General features: G+C 45.8%; 2 protein-coding genes across 5 annotated transcripts in view; one reads left to right on the forward strand and one right to left on the reverse strand.

The window, feature by feature from the left end:
- Window positions 1-19,456, forward strand: part of TEX28 (testis expressed 28) — a 37,503-nt gene that overhangs the window by 4,952 nt on the left and 13,095 nt on the right. For 2 of the 3 annotated variants that reach the window (XM_053291212.1, XM_053291213.1), the window contains exon 2: window positions 1,504-1,613. The gene's annotated coding sequence lies outside the window, so the exon portion shown is untranslated. Of the gene's footprint in view, window positions 1-1,318; window positions 1,614-15,252; window positions 15,333-19,456 lie in introns of those variants that run through there. The other variant, XM_053291214.1, reaches the window with a different exon arrangement.
- Window positions 1,329-13,107, reverse strand: TKTL1 (transketolase like 1). 2 transcript variants are annotated; one of them, XM_053291210.1, is made up of 14 exons: window positions 12,733-13,107; window positions 12,005-12,122; window positions 11,609-11,722; window positions 11,034-11,131; window positions 10,650-10,841; window positions 10,446-10,573; window positions 10,135-10,328; window positions 9,203-9,367; window positions 8,967-9,123; window positions 7,768-7,898; window positions 7,296-7,379; window positions 3,241-3,337; window positions 3,000-3,119; window positions 1,329-2,150 (listed from the first exon to the last, which is right to left on the reverse strand). In XM_053291210.1, exons 1-14 carry the CDS (start codon window positions 12,840-12,842, stop codon window positions 1,978-1,980), a joined length of 1,881 nt encoding a protein of 626 aa, XP_053147185.1. In that variant the 5' UTR covers window positions 12,843-13,107; the 3' UTR covers window positions 1,329-1,977. The 2 variants fall into 2 exon arrangements, with proteins under 2 accessions (XP_053147185.1, XP_053147186.1); XM_053291211.1 differs by lacking the exon at window positions 12,733-13,107 and adding an exon at window positions 12,387-12,570.

Raw genomic sequence — 19,456 nt, forward strand, 5'->3', positions numbered from 1 at the left:
TGTCTTCCCAGCCCCCAGAATTGCAAGAGTACAGTGCATTATAAGGATCCTCCCAGGATCCTACACTTGCTACGCGCATGTAGGTGCCACGTGCACTCGCATGGCCCCAACACATGATCAATTAGCCCTGTTTCTGGGCACCCTCACACCCCAAAACCCAGCTAAGCAGCAGGCTCCCTAAGTGGGTTTGCTGCCGCACCACCAGTGGGAACCAAGCGGCTCACGGCAGTTCATATGCACCAGCAAAACCAGGCCTCCTGAGCCCGGTTTTGCCTGCGCCTGTGAATATCCCCACAGTATGCTAGTGTTCCTGTGCATGCATGTCTGCCATGCACTGACTTCTACAGTCCTGCATTTTCCAACAAAGACCACAAGAGCGGTAACTGAACCAGGTCCAAGAGATCATCCCCTTTGCTATTTATATACAAAAATAAACAATCTGCCAGTGTTAATTTTGGCTAGGATTAATACTGGTACATATTAAATTGGTTTACAATTTACTCCCCCCTCCCCAACAACAACAAAAAAAAGAAAAACCAGAGGGTGAGAGAAGCAAATAGCTTTTTAAACTAGCAAATTGTTTAGGTAGGGTTGAGTGTTTGCTTAGGCAGCTAGCAAGCTTAGTGTTTCGTTCTCTCCTCTGCCCCAATGCTATTTTAAATAATTTTGTGTTAAGAAGCAATTTGTAGGGCCCTGACTATGCTTTACTTATAAATCCAGGACATTCTCTTTGAATGCTGATATGTCTGAGGCAGATGGCTAAAGCCAATTACCTAGCTTTCTATACAGCTGAGAATACAGGCAAAAGTAGGTACTACAAAAAACACGGCAGCCCCATGTAGGAGTTCATCCCTATGCCTTCTGTACTATGTAGAAAACCACACACACTCATCTACCACCATTTTAGCTGTGTCCTGACATCATCATGCTTGCATTTCCCTTTCAGCAGTGGCCAATAATGGGAAGAAGAAGAGGCACGGAAACACATAGCATGACGATGTCAAGGAACAGCCGAGTTTCACCACACATTATTGAGAGTGGGGACAAACAGGACAAGGCTGAAGTATTCTGCACAACATTTAGTTCTACTTCAAACCAGATTAAAATATGTATAAATATTGCACACAACCTAACGAGACCAGCTACAACATAGTAAAAGGTCTGCTTGCAAGTTTCAGACTAAAGTTCTATCCTTCCTTCCTTCCAAGGGAGATGAGGGCTGATCATCAAGAGTGTTTTAGTAGTGTATCCTGGGGAGCAAGGTAGTTGCCCCTATTCCCACTTCACCAACTTTAAAAAGAGAGTTATGAATCATAAACAATGCAAAATGAGGGTTTGTTGTTTTTATTGATTTGCTAGAAGGAACACTGTGAACAGCCTATAAACAGTACACATTACCTTGGTCACGTTCAAATTTTGACTAAGACAACAGAATTAATATCACAACAGAAATTTTAGGCAACAGCATTAGTGAGACTAACCATTGTCAATATCTCCGGGTAGGAAACAGCCCAAGGAAAGTCTACCCAAGATGGCCCTGGAATGTCAGGCTGGAGAGAGGAAAACCAAGTAGGCTGGGAGCCAGGCACAGCAATAGTTACTGACAGATTGAGGTAAGACAAGCATCATTTGGTCCACCCACAAATATCAGGAGGCTTTAGTCCCAATTAATATGAGTGTAATATAAGTAAAATGGCTTAATTATGGAGGGAAGGTTGGCGGGGGAGGGGGGAGACTTGTATGGTACTTTAATGTTCACTCTCATTCAAAAATAAGGTCAAAGCTCATGGAAGGAATGTTAGCAGCATTTCTGTCAAAACTGAAACAGGAAGTCAAATATTGTGTGTTTGGGAGTTATAAGGGGAAACGTGTGGATTTTGTACACAGAAAACCCAGCAGCTGCCATTTCTGCTCTTCAAAAACTCTTACTTCACAGCTGTGTAATCCCTCCCACCAACTCCAAACCAGACTACACTGTCAATTGGCAAAGGTACTCTTCACAGCTGCTATGATGCTCTTTGCGCTGATCCCAAACAGATCTAGAAGCTCCGCTGGTTTTCCACTCCGAGGCACACGTGACACAGCCAGGCTCTGGACTAAGATGCCAGGTTCTCCCGAGACAGCCGCTGCCACTGCTTCACCAATGCCCCCTAGAGAGAGGCAGAGTAGATGGGATTCTTATTGAAACTCTTGGGTCATTCTGGTTAACTTACAATAAGTCTTGAAATGTAAATGCAACATACACCATCATGAACTTCCCTCCTTTCAAGCATTATGTGGCTCTTGCTCTACTTCCAGTCTCCCTTCCTGTGCAAGTCATCTGAAAGTAGGCTTGTCTCTTGCCAAGATCCCAAAAGGAAGAGCTCATGAGGAGCCAAGAAAGCCAGTTATTTACTCTGATTGTAAAATGAAAGCTCTTTGGTCACACTGCCTCACAGTGCATCTATGCCTGTAATCAAAAACTAGTTTTTCCAGTAGTCAAGTCTCAAGGCAGATCACTACCATCTTTTCTAGAAGAGTGAGGCTGCAAACATGCAAACTATGCTACCTATGGCTATCCAGTTCTTAACCTCCTACTCCATTTCCCCTACTTGGCTTCGGAAAGGAGTAGATTTGAGTGACAAGCCAACAAGCAGGCAACTATGAGCCCGATTTGGCTTGCAGGACAACAGTTGCATGTTCCTGATCTATACTTCCCCTCACCCCCTTCTACAGAGGACACTGCATTTCTTTTACATCTTGCATTTTATACAAATTGCTGGGCATGTGAAGTGTCTGACCATGTCACACACTTCACATGTGGCTATGTCAATGATGACATAGCCACACTTGCACAACTGACAGCTGATGAATCAAAAAACATTTCTTATTTTAAAAAAGCAAGATAGGCCAGAATACACTGAGATGGGTTATCTTAATGAGCATTCAGTACCATGGTCATCTAGCCATAGTCTGTTTCATCCAATAATGTCCAATGAACTATATCTTCGGACGGTTACCTTCTCTGTAGTGATCCTCAACAGTGATGATACGGCCCCCAGTGGCCCTGGCACTGGAGATTATGGTGTCAGCATCCAAGGGCTTGATTGTAAAAGGGTCAATTACTCGAATATGAATGCCTACAAGAAAGCAAAAGACTCGTGAGAAGATGGAGCAAAGAACAACATAAAAGAGAAGAATCCTATCAATATCCTGACTTCCAGCCAAGTGGTGGCCTGCAAGATCCCAGCATTCCATTACCTTGTTTGGCCAGCTCATCAGCAGCTGCTAGGGCCTCATGGAGTGTGACACCTGCTCCAATAACTGTAACCTTGTCAGCATCACTTTTACGTACAACCTAGAGAGAGAGGCAAGAGGCACTCCGTAAGAAGATGGCTAGGAGACAGAAAATATTCAGGCTAAAGCCATTCACTTAGAAAGCAAAGCAAAGCCACACACACACCCTAGCAGAGCCCAGAGTGAAGACACCTGCTCAAGATCAAACTCTGCCTACAGCCCCATCAGGACTTCCTTCTTATATGGCAGTTCCTACTCAATTCATGTTCAGCTACAGGCCTGTGCACAGTTCACAAGCAAAACACACCAACACATTTACAACCACAGCACCAAGTCATAGATTCTTCCCAATTTTACTTGCTGCATTTAGGAATGTGCACTGCAGGCTAAGCCAGCATTTAAGAAAGCAGAATGTTTACTTAAATATAATCTTGCTTGCATCTATTAAATCTGCTTTCTTCCAAGCCACTTAACCAATAGCTCTCTTCAGACTGCATCCACTTCAGCATCTGCCTGAACATAAACTCTCATTTTTCTGTGGAGCTAGGCACAGAAAATCCTATGTTTTATATCTACCAATGAAAGACCTTATTAGGGAAGGTCCTATGGTTGTACCATCACCTCTGCTCTACCTAGAAAGAACAGAAAAGGAGTTGGAGGGAGCCTTGTAGGCCATCTAATCCAATCCCCTGCTCAAAGCATGAAATCCAGAGCTAGAGCATCCCTAACATGGCTATCAAGTGAAAGAGAGTCCACCCATCCCAGGATATTACTCTCTTACCATTAAGAAGTTTCTCCTAATGTTCAGCTGAAATCTACTCCCCTGTAATTTAAGCTTGCAGATTTAGTCCTGCCTTCTGGGACAGCAGAGGGCAAGTCTTTTGCCCTCTTCTATGAAACAGCCCTTCAGGTATTTGAAGAGTGTTACTGGGTTTTCCTTTTCTTCAGGCTAAACATGCCCAGTTCGTTCATCCTTTTCTTATAGAGCTTTATTTTCCAGATGCTTAACCATCTTAGTTGCTCTCCTCTGAACTAATTCCTATAAGCCTAGATCTATCTTAAACTGGACAGCACTACAGATGAGGTCTGACTAGTAATGATTCCGCTTTTATTCTGCTCTTTATTGTGACCTGGAAACTATAGTTCTATTAATACAGCCTGAAAATCATATTAGCTGTTGGTGGGGCAGTGGTAGAAAGCTGCATCACACTGCTGATTCTTGCTCAATTTGTGAAAAAGACTGCAGTCCCAGGATCCATCACATGTACCTGCCCCCCAATCCTACACCTGTGTACTTGTTTTGTTTTGGGGGGTTTGCTATATTCAGAACTTTGCATTTAACTCTGTTCAATTCTATTTTGTTAGGTTCAGCCAAGTTTTCTATTCTATCAAGATTTTTTTGAATTTTATTCCAGTCTTCCAAGGTGTTAGCTATCCTTCCCAGTTTTGTATCATCTGCAAATCTGATGAGGATTCCCTCCACCCCTTCATTTAAGACATTGACAAAAATACTGAAGAGTACCAAGCTTAGGGCAGAGGCCTGCAACACCCTACTTGAAACCTCACTCTTGATTGAGAAGAACTCAGGGTATGGTTCTCCAATAAGCTCAACTCCACCTGACAGTATCATCATATAGGCCACACTGGACCGAGTTTCCTAACCAACTATCATGGGGAACCTTGTCAAGTGCTTTGCTGAAATCAATATGTCCACAACATTCCCACAAGCCACTAAGCTAGTAACCCAACCAAAAGCAGAGATAGGCCTAGTGGGGTAGGATTTATTCTTGACAAATCCATGCTGTTTCATAGCTATATAGTCAAGTCATGTCAATCTCTGCCACCTAGCGGTAGTCACATGTATTACTCAATGCTTCAAATACTGTGCTTCAAATGCAGCCACACCTGGAGTACTGTATACAATTCTGGTCACCACATCTAAAAAAGGACATTGTGGAACTGGAAAAGGTGCAGAAGAGGGCAACCAAGATTATCAGGGGCCTAGAGTACCTTTCTTATGAGGCAAGACTACAAACACCTGGGACTTTCTAGTTTAAGGGGGGGGGGGAAGACGACTGCGGGGAGACATGACAGAGGTCTATAAATTCAAGCATGGTGTGAAGAAAGTGGAGAGAGAGAGATTCTTTTCCCTCTCACACAACTCTAGAACCAGGGGTCACCCCATGAAATTGATTGCCAGGAACTCTAGGACCAGCAAACGGAAGTACTTTTTCACACAACGCATCATCAACTTGTGGAATTCTCTGCCACAAGATGTGGTGACAGCCAACAAGAAGTCTGAGTTTTTGAGCTTCAGCCAACAAGACAGATTTGTGTTATGTCTTGGTTCTAGAATGCAAGATTACTACTACCTATGAAGGCCTTTAAGTCTGGCCCAGCAAATCCCAAAATGCCTTCCACTACACGGTGAGGCTGTTCACACAAGCAGCCCTACCCAGGCTTGGGCAACCCTATCTGGCCCTACCCATCCCCAGCACAGCATCCCTCCACGTTGCTGGTGTCTTTCTTAGGTTTCTTAAATCTATTTAATCCGCTTTCGGAACTTTTTTTGAAAAGCGGTATATAAATTTTCGTTGTATTTGTACATAATTTTAACTTGTGAATCCACTGTGGAAGTATACTTCCATGTTTAAGTTAGTTGTTTAATCTTCTGCCACAGACAGAATTCAGAAGAAATCTGTCCCTTTTACTTGCAGCAGAAGCTGCTGTGCATGGTGCCAACTAGCGGAAAACCAATGAGATCACTAGGACACTTCCTCATCATCCCCTAAGCAATTGCTCCTTCTCCTAAAAGGGAGATCATGTACATTAACTGGACTAAGGTGGTGCTTAAGGGGAAAGAATAGCACATGACTATTGAGAATGGGCCAAAGCAAACCAACCAACCAAAAAAAGCACCAACCAACGGCAACCAAATCAGCATTCAATCAGTTTGCTAGCCAGTCAAATAGGTTGTGAAGCGGGGGAGGGAAAGAGATCCTGCAGCTCCCAGTGGATGCATCTTAAGTGACATAAATCCAACCCAAGCTACTTGCTAATTTTAAGGTTTAAGTTATTAATTCATTCTAAAGAACTTGCTTAGAGGAAAGTACACTTCCTTTTAGGTTGTGAATTGTAGTTCAACAGCAAATACAGCCTCTTCATTCTGGTTCAGAACAACTGACATTAAGGTTTTGTTCCTGGCATTAAGGTTTTGTCTCTTGCATGTAAAATAATGGTACTTATGACACTGAGGACAGAGCAGAGCCAGAAAACATATTAAGAATATTTATATATCACTTTTCAAGACAAGTTCTCAACGTGGTTTACATAGCAAAAAAAAGGAATGAGAAGGTGGTGAAGCTATTCCCACGATCAGTAGAAAGTGGGCTAAGGGAGCCTAGCCCACTTTCTACTGATCATGGGAACCACCAGGCTCACAGGTGAGCCCGGTGGTTCCAAGGCAGCAGCCCGCCTAATTCCCTCTCCCCTTAAATGAAGTTAACCGATTGACCTCATTTTTTTGTTCGTGTGCTGCCGCAGCGCACAGCAACACATGAGTAGACCCTCACGGCCTTGGGGGTCTCTCCAGAATGCCCCGCATGCTCACGAGGAGCATCCTGGAACTTCCGGGGGCCACATGGCCCCCAATCCCTGCAGCCCCCACTGGCTCCCTGACGGAGCCGGTAGTCGTGTGGGCGACCAATCTGGCTGCCCAGGGTTGCAGGCAAGAATGTCTGAGGGGAGAGCGGGATAAGCCCACTCTCTCTACAAACCCGCCAGAAGTTCTTCTCACTGATCGTGAGAAGAGCTTCGGTGTGTTTCTCAAAACAAAAAAGACAGGCAACACTACTAGGTTGAATAGGAACAGTTACTTTCCCCCTTGCAAAGTATAATATATTCTTTAAAGGTGCCTCTATGCCCAGTTAGCAGGAATCATATCCTTCTAGTTCCAGAGGGCTCAACTTCTTCTTCTTCTTCTGTGATATTTTACCTCTCATTCTCCTAATGTCATTTACCTTGGCATGGCCAATCTTGAATTTTTCTTCCTGGGAATACAAGATAGGAGTTTCTGGGCGGCTGGTTCGAATGAAGCAAATCCCCTGAAGAGCAAAGATCACCACATTTCAGAGGATGACAGACACCAAAATCTCCCAACAAACATTCTAGGGCACAAAAGGTCATACATTAGGGTCCATAGCAGACAATAATGCAAAGCAAAGTCTTCCAAGCAGCAACACGTTGGAGGCATGCATGTAGATCAGACTCCTCTGTCCTCCTAGCAGCTGATGAATCCTTTGTCAGCTTTATACAATGTGCCTTCATGAGCCTTACAGAGCACCCATGCAACTACTTGCAAGAGGATGCTAGCAGCAAGAATTGTCCCAGGATTGTGGTTCTTAGCTCCAACGTGCCCTCTTGAGTATATACTTTACTAGGTAGGGATGCAATCAAGGCCCAGAAAACAGAAGTTGCTCATTGTCCACATACCTTGGTGTTTGCAGCTAAAAAGACGGCATGTTCAGTGGAGACTGCATCACTTGGGTAGAACACTGTGCAGCCTGGAACAGCTCTGAACATGGCTAGGTCTTCCAAGGCCATCTGAGAGGGCCCATCCTCACCTGGGGAGGAAGCACAAGACAGAAGATCAAACTGTATAACTCATCTACCATACGAGAGAAACCCAGGCATTCTGTATTTATGGCATGGATTCATAAGTAGAACTATTGATCTCAGTATTCTGAAGGCAATATACCATGTAAATTGTGCAACAGAGTGGAATGCCTACACAAGGTTTGTCTCACAAGGTTTGTCTCACACTGTCAAATTCAAGCCTCTAGCTTGGTGCCACACTCCACCCAGGTTTAGCATGTGGGTGTTCAAGTTGGTACTTTAGAAATCCCAGAAAAATAATCAGGTCATCTGCATCAACATCCTTCTTTCAAGAGCACCTTTGACAATAGGTCTCAGTGACAGGACTGGCTACTTTAGTACCCCCAGGAGTCATCTGGTGGCCTGAACAGATGACCAAAAATGAGAAAGGGATACAAGGCACAACACACACATGGATCAGTGCCAGGATTTCTAGATTCATCATATTCTTGCTTCTCCAAAGCTGAACAGAAGATACCAACATCTAGCGCAGGGTTCTTCACAGTAAGGCCTGGGGGTCAGTGGAGGCTCCATCTTAAGTACAGCTCCCTGACTAAGTGTTTATTGGGCCTGGATGAAGCTTTGTCTGAAGCTAAATATTCTGCAGTCCCCTGGCACCATGCAGAGATGACCACTCTCACCATGCAATGAAGCACTTTGCCTAGTGCTAAGGGATTCCTTTAAGGGAAATGGACCGCTCTTGAGCTCCTGCACCATCTTGGAAGGTGGGCATGGAGTGCTGGGAAGTGTAGCCCTTCCCACCCAGAGTACTTGAGAGGGCTCCGTCTCTCTTAAAGAGTCCTCCCAATGCTGAAAAAAGTACATTACTGTGCTGAGGTCAGCACAGTGAGAAGTGGCTCTCACACTGAAGATCTTTTGCCAAAGTGGTCCCCACTTGAGTTATTTTTTACCTAGCTCATGTATTGCACATCCTTAGCTATGCTGCTCTGGCTAATGTATGGCTCTCTTAAGCATCATCCATAACTGTAAGCTATGTAACCAAATGGAAAATGTCTCACACATTAGACTGTACATACCAATAGAAACCCCACTGTGGGAACCACAAAGGTTAATGTTTGTCTGCGAGATGGCACCCATCCGGATGTGGTCAAATGCCCGGGTGAAGAAGGCAGCAAAAGTGCTGGCAAATGCAACAGTGCGATTCCTAGCAGCACAGCCCAGAGCCACACTGACCTGCAGCAAAAGAGAAGGTGTCATCACAAGTCTTATTTCACTAGAGACCCACTCCTCCATTTCCCAGTTTGAGACTCACCATGTTCTGTTCAGCAATGTAACACTCAATATAGCGTTCAGGATGGGCTTGCTTGAAGAGCTCAGCAAAAGTGGAGTTCTTGGTGTCACCATCCAAAGCCACGACATGACTGTTGGCATTTCCCAACTTTACCAGGGCTAAACCATAGGCTTTGCGGGTAGCCAGCTGAAAAGAAGAAAGTCACTATACAGTCCACTGCAAGGCATTTGTAATGTGCCACCAAGGCAATGGGATACATCTATTCCAACAGGTACAAATCACACTTCGTTGGAGGTTTGCTGGGGTTTGTTAGTTTTTTTAGATCTCCCATGCTTCCATATACACTCACTCTGCTGGAGATTCTCAAATTTTCTTTGTTATTTTCAATTATTGCGGTGAAAAGGCACAAGTAGCAGTTCAGGATACATGCCAGAAGCAAGTCCCAGCTTTTACCTAAATTGTTATACTTAAGGGAGTGAGGATAGAGAAAAAGTGGTGTGTGTGTTTTTTTAAATCATCAAATTGGGATTATGGCATGAAGAAAGGGATGGCCTATGAACATGAAGGCAGACACAGAATGATAGATTAGGGAGACATATGTAACTTTTAAAATCCCACAAACTTTCAATAGCAAATGCTTCTTCATACTATGGAAACAAACTGAAAGCTTTAAACCTTTTATTAAAAGTAAACAGATATGAAACCTGGGATGTTCAAGTATCTGCACAAGCAGTCACAAAGATTATCTGACCAGTGCTGCAATCCTGTCCAGGCTTATCTGAGAGTAGGCCCTATTGAACACAATGGTACTCACTTCTGCATAAACATGTATGAAGTTGTGCTGAACATCACAAACAAGATGCCTCTATATATTTAGGGCAGAAGCAGATAATGTGAACCAATTGCCAGTTCTGAAAGAATCAAGACAGGGTGTCCTATACATGCAGTAGTACCTTTTCCCCAATTTTATAGGCAGGTGGGGAAGGCATCTTGATATCCGTTATGTTGATCTGTGGCACATCCTCAGCTGGTGATTGCACAGATAATACTTTATTAGTCTGAATCTGGCTCTGAATTGTGTTGATGACAGACTCCACTTTGTCTTTAGGGATGGGCTTTCCATGCCAATTGTCAGCATTCTCCACATCTGTGACAGAAAACAACTTACTAGGTACTATCCCAGTGACCAGAAGGAAGGTTGTAAATAGTTTCCTTTATCATCCCCCAACACCAATACTCCCCAAGCCAAAGACGCTGTGTTCACCTGGGATTCCTCGCCCTTTGAAAGTCTTGGCCACGATGGCTGTGGGCTTCCCCTTCACCTGGCTTGCTTGCCACAGAGCCCGGCACAGAGTCTCTACATCATGACCATCCACAACATAGGTATTCCACCTAACAAGATAAGAAATAGTGCAAGAAGCAGGATCCTTGCACAAAAATAAGGACAAAAGCAATGAACAGTACTTACCCAAAGGCTTCACAGCGCTTGCGGTAAGTATCCATGTCATGATGCAGTGGTGCTGCCTCACTTTGCCCCAGTCGGTTGACATCAAAGATGGCTACCAGGTTGTCCAACTTGTAGAGTGATCCAAATGCTAGAGCTTCCCACACAGAACCCTCTGAAGACTCACCATCACCCAACAGACAATATACTCGGTAGCTGGGAAACAAGAAGATTCTTCAGGGTGAAGTAAAGGGGCAGGAATGACGGGACTCTCCCACACAACATATTATTTATCTTCCCCTTTCCACTACTGAACTTCCCACAAGGGCCCATTGAGAGAGACAAGAGGCTTCCCATACAACAGACTTAATTATGTCAGTCTCTCCAGATCTGCCACAACTTGCTCACCTGGCCTTGTCAAAGTATTTGCCTGTGTAGGCCATTCCACAGGCAGCTCCCAGGCCCTGTCCCAATGAACCAGTAGCCACATCCACAAAAGGCAGCCTCTGTTAAGCCAAGAGAAAAAGCAGTGTAAGGAACACAGAATGAAAGCCATTATTTGAGGGCCCTCCCACGCAGCTTAGTCCCATGAGATCTGTCCCTTACCAGATCTGGATAAATCCCATTTATCATCACACCACCACTTGCAACTGGAGGAATGCATTTTCCTGGCCATACACACTGCACAGTTCCCCCTTCGTACAGGGCCACTAACTCTGTAATCTCAGCCCTGTTTTTACAAAACACAGATCAGCCTACAAAGACAGCAAACTAGACAAGGCCCAATTCATGTGCAGACTATGTCCCTGCATTCCTGATCCAAGGTCACTTAGAAGAGAAATGCAAACGTTCCACCACAGCTTGTATCCTCCCTAGCTTTATGAACTTCAGTTGTTTATCAAGAGCAAGCAACAGAAACCTATTGTACTGCACAGACCACAAAAGGGAATCAGCAGCACTACTTCCTCCCGAAAAGCACTTACAGGGGTTGGGTGGCCCTCCAAGTCACAGTCTATTTTTCTCAATTTTGGCAGCTCTGATTCCTTGATGTAGCCTGCCTCAGCCCATGCAGCGTAGAGCACAGGTGCAGCATGGCCCTGTCAGGGGAAATAAAATAGTTATCACAATACCAGGAAGCAGAATACAGTCTGGCTGGTTTGTAGGTGCAATACATAAACTCCACAAGTGGAGTGTGGGTGCTACATGAGAACAGTACCATCCTGTTAACGCAAATGTGGGGAGCCAACCTGAACTCTCAGGTGTATAGTGGAATAGCATCTGAAGAGATTTAAAAGCTCACATCTCATCAGACTAAAAGGGGGTTCCCATCCAGCTCTGTCCTTCACATACATAAGGCTAGCACTACAGACAACCCTCACCTTGGAGAGCACAAAGCGGTCATTGCTGGGGTGGCCCGGGTCACTCGGCTTGTAGCGCATGGTGTGAAAAAACAGCACAGACATAATCTCTGCAGCACTGCAGCATGATGTCGGGTGGCTGCAGGAGACAGAAGGCAAAGGGTAGCAAAGTACTGTATTAATAGCAGGGGCCCACATAAGCATAGGGGTGCACACACACCAGAGATAGCCAGGAGAGCAACCCATCTAACTCAGGTCATAGCATCAATCCAGGAGGGGCCTCTCAGAATCCAGAGTTAATGGGAAGCCACTAAGGAATGAATAAAAGGCCTCCCAAACCACCTTCACCGAGGAACTGACATTTCCCACAACTAGCCAGAGCAGCTTATACACTCCCTCCTACCAGGGGTCAGGAGATCGTGGATGACCGAGGCCTCTTAAAGCCGCCCCGCCCCCGTAGAAAGCTGCTCCGGAGGCAAAGTCAGACTACAAAAACAGAGGCGAATGAGGTTCTGTAAAGAAGAACGATCTAAGACAAGGGGGCGCGGTGGAGAGTTTTTTTTCCCCGCGCGACACTCTCACGCCTCTTTCTCAAGAAAGGAACGCACTATATTTGTACGAAGGGATAACGCGGCGATGGCAACAGCAGACGTCCCCCTGCCCTCCTCACTGCATGTAGCCCCCAACGGGATCCTTGCGAGCCCATTCTCCAGAAACGGGAAAGAATGCGTATCCCCTCGGTCGATTACCCAGAGTTTGAAGCGCAGGTAGCGCGAATAGAGTGAATCCGAAGGCAGTTGGCTGTATCTCGCAGGCCCTGGAGAATCTTCTCCTCTGGCTTAGGGAAGCTGGTGGCCATGCTCAAAGCACCACGGCAAGCTCGAAGATGCTGCAAAGCTCCTCCTCCTCTTCTCCCACTAATCCCCGCTTTACTTTTTTATCCGGGTTCTCGGCGCCCCGCCCGCAGGAGGAAGTGAGATCAGAGAAGGGGGAGTTGGCAGGGAAAGATGGGGTGTGCACGTGTGAGTTCTTCAAGTCACCCCATTCTCAGTAAGAGTCTCCGTGGGATGCAAGCAAACAGTTTGCACAAGGCCTGCGCTGTTTACCGACTAATGCATCGGCCACGGTTGGGCAGTTGCTCCTCACATGATATTCGCCTGCCTTTGCCCTTTGCTCTCTGTAGCCAGCCACGTGCTCCCCAGACAGCCACCCCTGGCCTCCGTCTCCACCGCTAGTGAAAGTCCTGGGTGTGGGTGACTTCTTTAGGAGGAAGGTGAAACTAGAATCCAACTTTGCAGTTACAGCAAGGCAGGCTTAGATCCCCTTTCTCCATAGTGTAACAGATCAGAATCTTTACCTGACTTCATTGCATTCCGTGGGTGATTGTAGGCCACCCTCTCCGGTCATTGCGATTAGAATGATTTAGAATCCCCTTGGAAAATGTTGAGTGGCCCAAGTGTCACCCCAGGGGGAACTCTAGAGTCTCTTGCAGTCGTCCAATGTTTACGAAAATTACCATCCCTGGACACTTCATACTTTTAGCAGAATAAAGGAGTAAAAGTCTCCCCTGGAATGTACCATTCCAAACTGCAAGTGAGGTTCTAGTGTTCTCGCTCTCACACACCCTTCCGATTTCTCTGTATGTACTGTATGTCAAAAACTAGCATATCGGTATGATCCCGTTTAGTCTTCTCTTAGACGTGTGTTTGTTTGTTTGTATGCAATGTGCAATGTTATTCTTTTGTGGGGGAGGGATTTAGCAAAGTAACTCCAAACACAAAGGGTGTTTTCCCCGTCCCAGTTTTATTAAATGTATAAACGGGCCTTTGTGCTCCTTGCTGGGGAGTAAATTCCAAGACTTATTTCTGATTAAGCAAGGCCTCAACATTGGTGGGGGGAATTGCAGAAGTCAGTGGGGGCAAGTTATCAAATGTTCAGTGAAAACAGTCAGTGAAGCTGGGGAGGAAAGATAATTTTTTGGTGTGGCAGGTACACACCATGCCACCAGCTGGCTATGGGCCCGATTCTGAGTTCAAGACTTCAAGAAGAGCTTGAGTGTGGGGAGAAAGGGGCAGATGGCCTGCCTGGCCCAGAAACATCAGGAACTTGGGAACGTGACAAATTCCCTGCCCAGGAGCAATTACTATGCCTGGCTTTGCAGGCTTCGCATTGCATGAGAGGAAGGGGACGGCTGGCAGCAGGCCGAGGTATCCCTTTGCCAAGAGACTGATAAGACAGCTGCCGTGGGTGACAGACAGTGCCTGTCCACAAACTCATTTCTACCTATCAGTACTTGGATAAGATGGGAGGGGGAGGGCAACTGTTACATGATTTCTTGAATCCACTATCTCTTCTGCAGAGTCTGTAAGACCCACTTCCACTCTTGTAGGAATAAAGTGTTGCTGCATGAATAGAAGCAGCACAACTCTTCAGTTCCTCCCCACATCAGCCCATTATGTGCAAATGGAGATCCTACCATTTGTTTGCTTGCTTGCATGCATTATTTATTTATTTTATTTAACACATTTCTATAATGCCTGTAACTAGATCTCAAGGTGGTTTACAATTGATTAAAATATATAAAAAATAATTAAATTTTAAAAGCAAGATTTAAACCAGCTAAAAGAACAGGTATGTCTTCAGTGCTCTTCTGTGCATTGCATAACCCTGGGGCAACTACAGAAAAGGCTCACTGCTGAGTTACCTTCAAGTTACTCAGAGGCCAAGTCTCCAAGCCATACATTTTAAACAAAAAGTATACCATCTTTTTTATTTTAGGAACATTCTCAAAGCAGCTTACAAGGTGTGGTAAAATGAGGTGGCCAAGAATGACAGAACAGAACACAGACAGATCAGAGCCGTAGGAAACTGTCTCCACCAAAAAGTTCTCCAGTGTGAGCCTCATTGAAATGAATGGGAGCTGCGCAAGAACCTCAGAAAGCACTGCTCTTCCTGTGCTCTTGCTCAATAGCAACCGTTCCTTTCAATTAGATGCTGTCATGCCTGTCTGGATACACGGTGTCGTTTGCACACAGCAGGACACACTGTGTAATTTGCACACCACGCCCTACATTAAAAAGTGGGAGGGGGAGTTGCCAGTTGGTTTTCCTGCTTCAGCCAGCAAGATGCTTTGGGCCAGCACTGCTTGTTTGGTTAACTGTTTGAGCAATAATTCTCTCAGCCTGTTCAGAGATGCAGCTGCCACTGGGGAGGTCTAGCTCTACTCACTGCCTATCTCCCTTTGAGACCATCTTTTTTTTTTTTTTTAGGTAGAGGACAACTTCCACCCGCCCACCCCCATCCTTGACCTGATACTGTAACTGGGGTGACCAGCAGTGTTCCTTCTAAGGCATGTGCGCATCCACTCAGTTAATTGTAGATCCTGCTCTGGTTAAATCAGGAAGGTCCCACTCTTAATGCATGTGTGCACACACTGCCTTGATACTGCCACCCAAAACAAAACTAATTCTGCACACAGAATGAAAAACATTAGAAAGAATACTGGTGACCTTTTTTGCCTTGGTGCAAAAAGGTCTACCTACCTACCTACCTATTAAAGGCTCTCTTCCTAGCTATTGCCTGTTGGGATTGTTCCCCAACCCCACCCCGCGTTGAGGGCAGTTCCTCTCTGCAAGATAATCCAGGAATTCACCTGCTTCCTGAGGCCCTCTCTCTGGCTCAGGGCCCAGAGAAAATAATGCAGAGATAGCGGCAGGCAGCTGGCATCCTGCAGACCAAATCTTCTCATGTATGACTGCCAGTTGGCCCATGGCATGCCCTGGCCAAACACTGAGACAGGCTGCAGTGGGGCGCTCCAGTCCAGGTATGTGCAACTGAGGAGCAGAGGGCTAGAGGCAGGAAATGTAGTCAACGGCAGATCAAGGTCAGGTATCGGATCAGAGCAATGAGGAACAGAGGGCCAGAGGCAAAAATGGAGGTTGAGGATGGGCCAGGGTTGGGTACCAGGTGAAATAGATTAAGCATAGCATGCAAGTTAATTGCTCTGACTGCCAGGCTGGTTTGGAGGCAAGAGTTTTATTGGGCCTGATGTCTCCTGTTGGGCCAAGGGCCAGATCCAGACTAGATGTCTCCTGTTGGGCCAATTGGCCAGATCCAGACTAGAGGTCACTTGACTATGCTCAGTCCATTGCAGCCTTGAGGCTGGGTGCCCTGGCTCAATAAACGTTTGCTCTGCCTGGCTTGTTGAAGGGCCAGGGTATGGGTGACAGAAGAGGTAAAGGGCCAGAGACTGGCTGCTGAGAGTCCTGGTTCAAGACACACACACACACACACACACAATGTCTTGGAGTCCACCACTCATAAGGAGCCTCTTGGTTCTCAACAGATTCCTCATAGCTCTTTTCAGGAGAGAGAAAAAGCTGCCATCAATATGTACAGCCTAGATATTTTCTGCACTCTCAAACTGGGACTTTTAAGTCTAGAAGTCAATAAAAAGCAACTTGGCCCCTCATCCCTGTGCTCTGCCCTAGATTGATTCACCAAACAAAACTAGTTGCCAGCAGCCAGTTGGCCAGAGATGTTTTGTCACCTGTCTCATTGGAAAGCACAGTGCCATTTCTTCTATAGAAATACACAGCCAATTCAAAAATTAACATTGCAGAAGACACTTCTGCATAGTTGGAGCTATGCTTGTACTGGTAACATTTTTATCTAGAAACAACATGAGATTAGCAGGATACATGATAATTTACCACTAAAGCTGCCAGCCTAAGGAAGCAGCTCCTGCAATGCAACAACAACACTGTATAATCTCTCTCTCTCTCTCTCTCTCTCTCTCTCTCTCTCACACACACACACACACACACACACACCCCTGCCCATATATCCACACCCCAACCAGGATTGATTATGATGAAGTAGACATTTACTTAAATGTGTCATTAAGAGATGTACTTAATCCCAAGAGCTTCTCCTTTATTGCCAAAAAGCAGCCACAGGAGGATGATCTGAATCCAGATCACAGGAAGGAGGGTATTAAACTCTTTTCCTTGCCATCCCCTCCACAGATCTGCTATAATGTATTCCCAAAGGCTATTTGTTGTAGCCCATATTTTGAGATATGGGTTAAGTTCATCCCTATTCAGCATAGCTATATGGTGGAACATAGGAAACTGCCATATACTGAGTCAGACCATTGGTCTATCTAGCTCAGTATTGTCTTCACAGACTGGCAGCGGCTTCTCCAAAGTTGCAGGCAGGAATCTCTCTCAGCCCTATCAAAAACAAATCTTGTCCTATCTTGGAAAAGCCAGGGAGGGAACTTGAAACCTTCTGCTCTTCCCAGAGTGGCTTCATCCCCTGAGGGGAATATCTTGCAGTGCTCACACATCAAGTCTCCCATTCATATGCAACCAGGGCAGGGCAGACCCTGCTTAGCTATGGGGAGAAGTCATGCTTGCTACCACAAGACGAGTTCTCCTCTCCTGGTGGAGTGGTTGTCTGATGGCTCAGTTACTTGCTCAAGTTTTTGTCAGCATACAATGAAATTCGTAATATGTTCACTTCATGGCCAGTTCACAAAAGCGCTCTGAAGGAAGAACGTTGTGCTGGCAAACAGATCTCTCAAATACATGTTTACTGGTTAGTGGGAATATTGGGAGGTGCCATTTGCAAGGGATGATGGCAGGAGGGAGGGGGATGCTTAACCTCTCCCCCACTTGCTGGTTCACCTTAGAAACCTCTGCCCCAGTCTTCCCCCCCACCCCCCAGATTCTGGGCTTATTTTCTGAGCTCAGAGCCGCCTGGGTGGAACGGCCAGGAGAGAGGTAAAGGTAAAGTGTGCCATCAAATCGGTGTCCACTCCTGGTGCCCACAGAGCCCTGTGGTTGACTTTGGTAGAATACAGGAGGAGTTTACCATTGCCTCCTCCCGCGCAGTATGAGATGATGCCTTTCAGCATCTTCCTATATCGCTGCTGCCTGCTATAGTTGTTTCCAGTGGGGATTTGAACCGTCAACCTCTGGCTTGCTAGAGCCAGGGAAATGGTTAAGCTAGCACCCCTCTTGGGCCTGCCTCCTACAAGTGCCCCCCCCACATTAGCTTTGGGAGGTAAACATGGGGTTGAGAATGCCTTGTTTGTCTCAGAAAGTCTAGTTCTGGCCCAAAATGTTGCTTCTTTTCCTGCCCAGAATGCCTCATGGTTTTAGCCAACAGTTCATTTGAATAATTCATCAGAAGAACATGGAATGTTTTCATCACCACAGACACTGCAGCAGTTATAGCATCTTGCTAAATGGAAGTTTGTGCTTGTGGTGAATGACTGAGATTACTTTTGCAATCTGGGTAGAAAAATAATCTCCAGCCACTACACACTAGGGTTGTACGTTTTGTATTTTTTCTGTTTCGATTTGTACCAAATACAAATCAACCCCATTTTGTATTTTGTCCAAATTTAAGCCTTCCAAATCACCCCAGTTTTGTTTTGTATCCGGATTAATCCAAATCCGAATCTGAATTAATTCGTATTTAAAAATGGGTCACATGGCCAAAAGAGTGGGTGGGGGTTGTAGTGCCCAATGAGTGCAAGCTACCACAAAAATTTCAAAGGACTTGGGCAAATGGCTGGTTTTTGGTGAATTTTTGAAATTTGCACATTTTTCAAGTTTTCCTCATAGGGTATAATGGAGGTTTCAGGAAAAGTATAGCTTCACGAGGGGGGGAGGGGGCCCCATAGTGGAGTGTGGTTGGTGGTAGTGCCCAGTTGGTGCAAGGAAGCTACCACAATTTTTTCAGAGGAATTTGGCAAAGGGCTGATTTTTAAAGAATTAATGAAGTTACGCGTCTTTCAGATTTTCCTCATAGGGTATAATGGAGGTTTCAGCAGTCCCGTAACTCCACTTGGGGGGCAATGGGGTGGCCCAGAGCAAGTGGCGGTGTAGTGCACATAGGGTGCCAACCACCCACATGGGTTGCCAACCCATGAAGTACAGGGTTTTGTTGTTCTAGAGGTGTTCTGAGTGTAGATTCTCTGGTAGCATATGAGAGTGGATTCATTGTTTTTCATTAAAAATCTCATTTGCTACCAGAGAATCTAAATTCAACACCTCAGAAACAACAAAGCCCAGTACCCCAATGGGTTAGCAATCCAGGAGGGTGGTTGGCACCCTCTGTGCACTACACCACCACTCGCTCAGCACCACACAAGTGCCCCCCAAGTGCAGTTATGGGGCTGCTGAAACCACCATTATTCCCTCTGCGGGAAAAGCTTCCCTAAATCACAAAAAATCAGCCCTTTGCCCTATTCCTTTGGAATCTGCGTTGTGGCAGGCACCCCTTGGGGCACTTCCACCCAGCCCACTGTTCTGCCCCAGCAGACCCCTTTCTGCCCCAAATCTGCCCCAAAGACACTCCAACATTGACAATTCCTAAGAAAGCAGCCCTTAGGCCAATTCCATGGGAGTCTGGGTTGTGTCAGGCACCCCTTGGGGCACTTCCACCCAACCCACAGTTATT

This window comes from Hemicordylus capensis, chromosome 2 (assembly GCF_027244095.1).
Source record: "Hemicordylus capensis ecotype Gifberg chromosome 2, rHemCap1.1.pri, whole genome shotgun sequence".
Classification (NCBI taxonomy): Eukaryota; Metazoa; Chordata; class Lepidosauria; order Squamata; family Cordylidae; genus Hemicordylus; species Hemicordylus capensis.

Coding starts and splice junctions, on each gene's coding strand:
- TKTL1 (XM_053291210.1), bottom strand. CDS start 12,842: ATGGCCACCAGCTTCCCTAAGCCAGAGGAGAAGATTCTCCAGGGCCTG. Junction 12,123..12,732: donor ACCTGCGCTTCAAACTCTGG/GTAATCGACCGA, acceptor TGTCTCCTGCAG/CCACCCGACATCATGCTGCA. Junction 7,899..8,966: donor CCACAGTGGGGTTTCTATTG/GTATGTACAGTC, acceptor CTTCCTCCCCAG/GTGAGGATGGGCCCTCTCAG.